Source organism: Berghia stephanieae, chromosome 7 (assembly GCF_034508935.2).
Source record: "Berghia stephanieae isolate SIO BIC M18660-M18661 chromosome 7, UCSD_Bste_1.3, whole genome shotgun sequence".
Lineage (NCBI taxonomy): Eukaryota > Metazoa > Mollusca > Gastropoda > Nudibranchia > Aeolidiidae > Berghia > Berghia stephanieae.
Window position 1 is genome coordinate 49052065 of NC_088366.1, and position 10000 is coordinate 49062064.

At 36.6% G+C, this 10000-nt stretch overlaps 3 protein-coding genes and 1 long non-coding RNA gene across 5 annotated transcripts in view; 2 read left to right on the forward strand and 2 right to left on the reverse strand.

The window, feature by feature from the left end:
- Window positions 1-2123, reverse strand: part of LOC144977424 (ciliary microtubule inner protein 1-like) — a 202878-nt gene extending 200755 nt beyond the window's left edge. Inside the window, exon 1 of the mRNA XM_078922627.1 lies at window positions 2063-2123. The gene's annotated coding sequence lies outside the window, so the exon portion shown is untranslated. The remainder of the gene's footprint in view (window positions 1-2062) is intronic.
- Window positions 1-10000, forward strand: part of LOC144977420 (uncharacterized) — a 241665-nt gene that overhangs the window by 25346 nt on the left and 206319 nt on the right. The window lies entirely within an intron of this gene.
- On the forward strand, window positions 3393-7765 carry LOC144977423 (uncharacterized). The gene is made up of 4 exons (XM_078922621.1): window positions 3393-3671; window positions 4363-4528; window positions 5900-6059; window positions 6871-7765. Exons 3-4 carry the CDS (start codon window positions 5966-5968, stop codon window positions 7275-7277), a joined length of 501 nt encoding a protein of 166 aa, XP_078778747.1. The 5' UTR covers window positions 3393-3671; window positions 4363-4528; window positions 5900-5965; the 3' UTR covers window positions 7278-7765.
- On the reverse strand, window positions 6108-7980 carry LOC144977425 (uncharacterized). The gene is made up of 2 exons (XR_013646306.1): window positions 7760-7980; window positions 6108-6316 (listed from the first exon to the last, which is right to left on the reverse strand). It is a non-coding gene; the product is annotated as an uncharacterized LOC144977425 (long non-coding RNA).

Below are 10000 nucleotides of genomic sequence, written 5' to 3' on the forward strand. Positions count from 1 at the left end.
ACATAATATCCAACACTAAACAACCCTGAAATTAGTGACGTGTTTACAGAACCCTGCTCAAATATAATAGAGACACTTAGATATAATTATCTTTAATGGCCTCAATGACGCATATTGGGGAGCAGGCACTGGTGTTAGATAAAGATCTGAAAAAGGGTGTGTTAAACAGTGGTAGACACAGCAAGAAAGAAAAATACAAGAGAAAAGAAAATAACATCACAAAAAATCAGCCTTGAAGGAGACTGAATTTTTTTTCGGATGTTTTTTGTTTTCTTGTATTTTTCTTTCTGGCTTTGTCTTAAAAAAGTGAGCTTTTATATAGCGCAATATCCACTTAACGTGCTCAAAGCGCTTTTCAAGGGGTCCCTGGCTTACAGCAACACTTAACATGTAGGACGAGACATGACGCCTGTTAGGCGATATTACCATCTTTTCGGACAGGGACAAAGCTGTTAACGGCCAGGTGCTCATTTTACTCCTGAACACGGTGAGAGAATGTGAGTAAAGAGCCTTTACCAAGAACCAACTATGCGCCGAGTGAGGCTCGAACCCAGGACCTTCCTATCCGAAAGCGAGTGTCATAACACAAGACCACATAGTCGCACATTGTCTGTCACTGTTTCATTCACACTTGTTCAGATCTTTATCTGTAATGAAGTCATGACCAACAGATTCACTTTTCCAGAAGCAATGTGATTGAGCGGCTATGGTCTTTGCCTCGTACCCAGAGGGTACGGAGTTCAACACTCCGCCGCGCTGTGTATGGACTTGAGCAAGTCACCTCGCCCAAGCTTACTTTTGGAGCATACTCAATGTCTCAATTGTTTCTATTTATCTGTTTGTGTTAAGAATATTGGCTATTAAGCTTATTTGCTGGCCAACTAACATCGCGGAGTTGTATGTGTTGGACCCGCGATCTCAAGTAATCGGGAAGAGAGAGAGAGAGAGAGAGAGAGAGAGAGAGAGAGAGAGAGAGAGAGAGAGAGAGAGAGAGAGAGAGAGAGAGAGAGAGAGAGAGAGAGAGAGAGAGAGAGAGAGAGAGAGAGAGAGAGAGAGAGATCTGATCATGACTAGGGTTAGAGACGATCTTTTTGGGGATCGTGGATAGCTCATACGGTAGAGTCACGCTCTTCCCGGCCAGGCGGAGGTGTCGTACCAGTAAGGTCGCGGGTTCAAACCCCCATCAACGCCGCGAAATTTTTATTCTCTATTGTCTTCTGGCACTTTCCTACTCACTTCATCTCTTGTTGTTACCAAGCTTACTTTGCGCCGCTGCACTACGGCTTACGCCTATGTCATACGTTGCTGTATTAGGCAGTTTTAACCATTTGTAAATACAGAGAGTACAACGAGATTTCAATAAATATATGAATAGATAAATATACTTATAATAGATTTATGATTAGACATTGAACAGAAATTAAAGTGATTGATTAATATGTAAGTAAATATTAAATATGTAGATAAATAAAGTCACAGATAAATATAAAAATATTAGTTTTGAATAAATGAATGAATTAATGAATAAATAAATGAATGAATGGTTAAGGAATTGCACTGTGACCCGGAAAGGCCCGAGTTCGAGCCCCGCTTCAGGCACTTTCTCCTTGAGCAAGATTATTAACCCCCAATTTGCTCACTTGGACAATATGAGTGATTCCTGTTGACATCAGACTACATCTTTGTTGATGAATCATATATATTCCTCTGAGGAATGCCTAGGCAACGATATCTTATGATGTCGTGGCGGAAAAGGCATAATTAAATTATATATATATAAATAAATAGACAAATAAAGGAATGATTCAGTAAACGATAAATAAATACATAAGTAAAGAAATGAATGAATATACATTAATTAATGGCAACATGATTGCACACAATATATATATATATATATATATATATATATATATATATATATATATATATATATATATATATATATATATAATATATATATATATATATATATATATATATATAATCGTGTTGGATACAAGTATGGTACGAATAGTGCTCGACATGTAGCAATGGAGCGAATTATTATTTTAATATTTACCACAATGTTGGAGTCAGTCTACATCGATGTTTCAGGCCTTTTCAGCCATCGTCAGGACTGTGTGTTACATGAGTTTGGTTTGTTGTGTGTTGTTGCTTGTTGAAGTGGTTCCGTAGGTTTGTAGTTGACTAGTAAGTACTTCCGTCGATGTGGACAAGTATTGTACATCTCATTTTTTGTGTTGAGTGTGGCTTCATGAGGGTGTTTGATTATAGTATATTTCTCTTCCAGATTTATATTTATATTATTATAATATTGTTTACAACACCATTAGCTACATTAATGAAAACAGCAACCACCCCCGTTCCCACATTGAAAACATACCAAAAAGTATAGCACTGAGGGTGAGCAAACTTTCGGAAAACAAAGAGATATTCAACGTCGCAGCCACCCCCTACAAAGAAGCACTCACAAAAAGCGGATACAACACACCATTTGAATACACAGACGCCCCCCTCTCATGTAAACCTCAACACACAAGTGTAGAACGCAAAACAAGAAAACGACATATTACTTGGTTCAACCCACCTTTCGACAAAAACGTCAGCACAAACACTGGACAGCAGTTCCTGATATTAATTGATACAAACTTTCCAAAAAACCACAAGCTACATAAAATTATCAACAGGAATACCATAAAAATAAGCTACTCGTGTATGGCAACATAGAACAAATAATTTCAAGCCACAACAAAAAAAATATTAATAAACCACCGACAAGAGCAAAACCCACCCACCAGAAAATGTAACTGCAGAAATAAGGAACATTGCCCGCTAAACAAACGATGTTTAGAATCAAGTTTAATTTACCAAGCCACAGTCACCAAAACTAAAACAAACAAGCAAGAAAAATATGTAGGACTAACGGAAAATAATTTCAAAACAAGATACAACCTCCACACCTCAACATTTAGAAACACTAACAAAAAAAAAAAAAAAAAAAACATCCACAAAACTCAGCGAACATATTTGGAAATTAAAAGACAACAAACTAGACCACCGCGTTTCATGGAAAATTATATCTAAAGCAACAGAATACACACCAACATCAAAGCAGTTTAGCTTATGCCTGAAAGAGAAATATACTATAATCAAACACCCTCATGAAGCCACACTCAACACGAAAAATGAGATTGTATATATATATGTGTGTGTGTGTGTGTGCGTGTGTGTGTATCGCTACAGCAGTATTGCTATTGTCGTGGTTATTATCACCAAGTACGATTGTTGTCATCCGGACAATTAACCAGTAGATTTTTAACCAATCAAAACACGAGATTCGTGACACACCCTCAGAGCCCTGACCCGGATATGGCATTCGGACATGGCTAGGTGGTTGTTTATAAACAATAGTAATGGCTGTGTAGTCTTAGACTAAGCCTGATGCAGAATTCTTTAAATTAAAGAAAATATGGGTAAAAATTGTCAATGGGGCCTTTGTGACAGCGACAGTTGATATCCGGAGAGATCGGGAGGCGTACGATTTTTTTCCTTTTATCAAGCCGTGGATCGACAAACCTCGATGTTAGCGATGGATCAGGGCTTGCGCTCGCCCTCACAATCAGCTGAATTTAGCGAAGATCAACAAGAACCGTTACATTTGTTCTAAGGTAAGTTGATATTCAACACAGTTTATATCAATCATTATCATATTAAAATTGATTTTTTAATTTTTTTTGCCAGAGTTTGTTTTACGATCCTTTCGGTAAACATCATTTCTCTCTTTCACTTTTCACGTTGACTTTTAGAGTTAGAGTCTTGACTCCCGGCCAGTTGGTCTAAGTCTAAGTCTTAATCAAAATCAACATTGTAGAAGTAAGTAGAACGATCTTAGAGACTTAGAGAATACTTTATTTGAGCCGTACATTTATTAGTACAGTTTAAGACAAGTAGATACGATGTTTATATCTTATTTACCATACGGTGATAATAGCCTGACGGTGTGTGGGAGACTATTTTCACCGTACGGTAATATCTTGGTGGACGATTTTCACCGTACGGTGAGAATAGTGTGGAAGGTTATATTCACTGTACGGTGATAAAAGTGTGGGAGACTATATTCAATATAATGGTTAGAAGGCTATATTCACCGTACGGTGATAATAGTGTTGGAGACTATATTCACTATAATGGTGTGGAAGGCTATATTCACTGTACGGTGATAATAGTGTGGGAGACATTGACAGTAGATGTTACTGTTGTTATTCTTCTAATAATAACAAGAAAACAAGAGAAGATACATGTTTTACTGATGCTGTCAAATCAAATAATTTCATTTTATCTTTCCAACTTAAATTGCAGCATTTCAAAGATGGTGAGCCGACTAAAAGATTCCCCGATCCTGAACTTGCTCAGTCAAGTTATCGATTGGAACTCAATATCCAAAGTCAAGAACAAAATTAACACCAAGCAAACGTCGGCTTTAACCTCTGAGGGTGAGGGATTCTGATCAGGGAATGGTATCAGGGTGAGTTTTTGACCGTTATCTCATGTGGCTATGCGTTTTTAAATTCTGTGTTTTCTTATTAATAATGACATTTGTTTCCTGAATTCAACAAATCAGATAGCAGTAGCAGGTTTAGGTAAATGAGTTGAACCCTGCTTTACTGTTTGAAATCATCAAGGGTGATAGTGAGTGTTGATCAATGTGTCTGATTTTGATGATCAGGTTGAAAAATAAAATTTCCACGACCCCCAAAATTGAGAAAAGGAAAAGTAGTCTTTTTTTTTCAGAGCCATAGGACCAATGTAGCCAGATTTTATTACTCCAGTTTTTACAGTGCATGTCATCCTTCTGGTGGGATGCTGCTAGTTTATCACAAAGTACTTTCCTCAAGACTCAAGGCCTAACAGACCAGCCACCACTGTGTGAACAAGAGACATGGGTCCAGAATCGAACCAGTTCCCTTTGCATGTAAAGCGAGTGCTTTACCAACTGAGCTATCGGAACCACATAATTATATGAAAAAAAAAGAAGCACAGAACAGATTATTTTAACAGAGAGAAGATTTACAAGGAAAAAAAATATCATCTCCCAAAACAATAACTATGCATTTGACTGTTTCCCTCCCAGCCAGGATAAAACCAAGTATGTATGTAATCTCATTCCAAGACAAAGACAGAATGCAAGTTGGAAAACAGATATACGGGGATAGAAGTAGAAGACACAGTATGTACCTGCCCACTATGGAAGGCCAGGAACCCCACCCAAGGAGTAAATTTAGCATTTATTTGCTTATTGTCTTATGTTTAGCTTTGAGATCTCGGGGTATGACATTCTGACTTGTTTGAGTCCCTCTGTGACTGTGTGTGCAATAAGTTGGGTCCTTGGAAAAAAGCTCTTTACTTACTTTTTCTTATCATAAATAAAAACCTGGATCTTTTATAAACAGCAATCTCCACTAAACATGCCAAAAACGCTTTACAAGGGGTCGACAGCAACACTCAACATGTAGGATGAGACACGACACTTTGGCGATATTGCACTTTTTTTTTTGGACAGTGACAACGCTGTTGACCAGTTACTCATTTTACACCCACATAAGGTGAGAAAATGTGAGTAAAGAGCCTTTCCAAGGGCTCAACTTTACACCACTCGGGATGCGAACCCAGACCTTTTGGTCCAAAGGTGTATGACCTACTCCAGACCACATAACCGCACTTATAAAATAAAACTACCTGGATGGTAATCTTACAAGATAGTCATAGCGCCTTATTGTCGTCATGTCTGGTCTACATACTCAATGTACCCCCACCTGGTGGATAAAGTCTAACCACAAGACCATAAAGTGCATAAACACATCAATGTCAGAAACGTTTACATTTTGTTCTTTTTCAGAGACGGTCATGAAAGAACACTAATTTTGAAGCAACCAATCCCGAAAATGGATCCACACCAGAACCTATGGATACTGAAGTGGTCAACAGGGAGACTGAAAACAAAGAAAATGAACTAAGGGATAACAAGGAAAATGAACAAAGGGTTATTCCAAATTTAGGTATGACTTTAATAACACATAAAAGAAATGACAAATTGTATGATTTTTACTATGTGGAAAGAGCACAGTGAGCCTGTTGAACAGTTGAATGTTCAAGATTTTGGGCATCCGAAGTGCTGATTAGATACATCCTGCCACTCATGACTATATTTCACCACGCTCTCTGGAGGATCAAAATTTATCAGACATGGAAGTGCCAAATCCCAACAACTGATAGAAGTTTCAGATGACACAGTCTTCTCACCAATGAGAGGAGCCTAGGAAATAAAAAAAAAAAGAAAGCATGAAAAGAATAAGAATATTTTTAAAAAATCAATGATTTTATGAACATGTGATAAATTTATTTTAACCGCCTGAAAAAAAACATAGATTGTCTGGAGTCAAACAACTTGCTGCCTTGAGCAATTTCTATTTAAAATACATTTCTCGGGCCCATTAGAATAGAAACATAAATGTTTTCTTCAATTCCCTTCCTCTTGACTTGCACTACCTTTTTAAAAAAGGCATAGATGTACAGGTGTCAGAGTCTTAATCTGCATATCCAAAATGTTGGGTATTAGATATGCAGGCTACCAGTCTCTATGTAGCTGGACATAAATAAAACACTGTTCATACATAGAATACCTATGACAGAGAAAAAACAAACTTCTAACTGGATAGTACTGTTAATGCAATTCCAGACATTGTAAGTGGGTAAAAGTAAAAGTGGGTGGTCTCAATAGATTCAATATTCTTACCCAGATTAATTACAGTTTGTTGATTTAGTCTCTGCTGGACAACTAATTGCAAAAATAATGTCATTTTATTTCAGATTCTAACATGACACTGTTAGCAGTGGTTGCAGAGAACTTATCACTGAAAGAAGAAGTCTTTTTGCTTAAGCAACAACTGAAGGAGTCTAAGAGACTTCACGCCCAAGAATTATTAAAAGGAGAGGAACTTAAGAGGCTGCTGTTGTCAAAAAAACCCAAAACGGACGCAGATAAATGCAGTCACTCAATGACCATTGAACACCTGCACCATCACGGACCGAAAGAAGCTGTAAAGAGTTACACTGGTTTCGTGTATGAAGATTTTGTAAAAATATTCATCTTTGTAATTTACCATATCAACACAAATGAAAGCAACATGTTGCTTGCCCATTATAGATCAATTTTTACTTGTTATGATGAAATTGCGTCAAAATTACACTTTCTTGCATCTTGCCAATTTATTTAAAATATCAAGAAATGGTGCAGGATGTCTATTTAGGGCATGGATCAATTACTTGTATTTCAGGCTTGACAGTTTGCCAGTATGGCCCGATCGGGACACCATTAAGAATAACATGCTACAACAATTTTTAAAAGATTTTCCGGACACACTAGTTTTTCTTGATGGTATAGAGATAAAGACAAACAGGCCCAAGGCCTTAAAAAATCAAAGTCTATTGAATTCAGACTATAAGCCTTTTAACAATGCCAAAGTAGGCACATCAGTATATTGTTCATGGGATCTTCTGTTCCCCCTTCGAACCATATCCCTTTGTCTTGCTTTTCCTTTGATACTTTCAACTTCAGATCTACAACTTCTCCCCGTATCATCTGGCACTCAAATGATTTAATTGTGTCGCAAGTGCTGTAAATCCCCTAAAATCAAACAATCTACCCTTGTAACAATGCAGATTGTTTTGTCCCAATGATTTGAATGCATTATATTACCTGCTGTTCTCAATAGCTGCCATGACTGGTCGCAGCTTTACATTCCTACATGGTTTGGGAATAACCATGGAGGTAATGGGCTCGGGATCAGTTCTTGGGCCACAAGGTTTACTCCATTGTTGTGGAAGGCTTGTGTGCAGCTTGGATCTGTAGGTATATCTTGTAATCCAGCTTGCAGCCAATTCTTTAGTGTAAGGATTACTGCAACAACATGGGAACATTCACCAGATATGCTGCAAGTAAAATTTAAAAACAAATGAAAACAACACTTGTTTGTAAAACCTGCTCGGAATGAAAATTATATCACATATTTAGATGATGAGTCATATTATTTTAAAAATGGTGTATAGGATGGCTAACCCCCTTTTTAAGTTGAATTAAAAAATATTATGCCAAATCGAGCTAATGGATCACACTTGACAAAGGGTATTCGAGGTAAAATGATGCTAGAAAGTGAATTTAAAGTTAAAATAATCAAAAATATTTAAAATTTAGATAATCACTCTACAATAAATCAATAAACTACATTCACTCTCCGCAATTAAAAATTAATCTAATCCAAGTCTCATATTTTTTCGTGCTGCTATGTGGTCTTGTGGTATGACACTCGCTTTTGGATTGGAAGGTCCTGGGTTCGAGCCTCACTCAGCGCATAGTTGAGTCCTTGGAAAAGGCTTGTTACTCACATTCTCTCACCATACTCAGGTGTAAAATGAGTACCTGGCCGTTAACAGGGTGTCTCTGTCCGAAACAAAAAATGTAATATTGCCTAACAGGCGTCATGACCTGTCCTAAATGTTAATTGTTGCTGTTGGCCCAGAACCCATTGTAAAGTGCTTTGAGCACGTTTAGTGGATGCTGCGCCAATAATTTTTAACAAAATTTTTGTAAATAAATTCAATTCTTTGCATCTACAAACGCACTCCCAACATATTTTCTCAGGCGGTGAGTCACAAATATTACTATTTTAATTTCCCGCATAGCTCAACTGACTTCGTAATTGATTCCCTTGAAATGGCATAAATAATAATTGGTCTCTAACTCTAAAGCATCATATTTTACCTGATGGCCCAGTCCACAAATTTTATATTTGCGTTTTATAAATATAAATATAATAAAAAGCATGTTTCCTTTTTTTTCTTTCATTTCTTAATCTAATTAAAGTTCTCTGTACCAAATCCCTGAAATGATTAACTCAGAAAGACTGAAATGATATTTATTTAGGGCCAACTGCCTAGAGAAGCAGTTGAAAAATTATAGTGGAAAGAACTTTAGAGAAAACTAAAATTCCTTAACTGGGCATCAAATCATAGTCATAGTCATTGATACACTAAAGATGCTAATAAAAAAAAAATAATAATAATGATAATGATATGATCATAATAAGAATGATAACAATAGTAATAGATATTTGTGAGACTAAATAATGCAAGAAATTATGGAATCGATGTAAAAATGAAATACTTTCCCATCATTTTGGCACTCATAAACTGAGAGAGGCAACTTAATGTGATGCAAATTAAAATTACTTTAAATTTGTAAAAATAGACTTTGGTGATCATTGTCATCATGAACTTAGTTCTAGTAATTCTGATAATCGTATACCGGTGATTTAAAAAAAATTAATAAGGGCACTTAAGTTTGTTTATTTCTATCAATAAAACAAGATATATAGATATTTTTTAAATAATCGGATTGAGCCGATGCTCTACTGAGCCAATGCAAACAACAGGGGCACACATAAAACACAACTCTAACTCGCCTACACATGACAGTACAACTCTTTTGTTCTCCCTTTACTTACGTTCGCTTAACTCCCATCCCCACCACTTTTTTATGTAGTAACGCTTTCTACAAAACTGAATTCATGAAGACCAAGATGAAAAGAACATACGTCACCTAACATTTAACATTTCATTGAAATTAATCTTGTTTCACAACCCACATGACTGACTGACCGACGAGATGACTTGTCTAGCGTCGTGATAATTTACACAGTGCAGAAGAGGACGATGCATAGAAAAATAGAAATCGATTGTAACTTTAAACAGTAGTTTTAAAAATGAAACTCAGCGAAAATTGAACACTTACCCTGCTTTGTATGAGCAGTAGGCATCCACTGCCTTCTTTTCCCTCAAAACTCACCTCGTGGGGCTTCTCGCTCTTCGGTTGGCTTCGATAAACAGAAGCAAAAACATCAAAAATTTCGTTCTCCTTTTTACATATTTTAACATACTTTTA

Coding starts and splice junctions, on each gene's coding strand:
- LOC144977423 (XM_078922621.1), top strand. CDS start 5,966: ATGGATACTGAAGTGGTCAACAGGGAGACTGAAAACAAAGAAAATGAA. Junction 6,060..6,870: donor AAGGGTTATTCCAAATTTAG/GTATGACTTTAA, acceptor ATTTTATTTCAG/ATTCTAACATGACACTGTTA.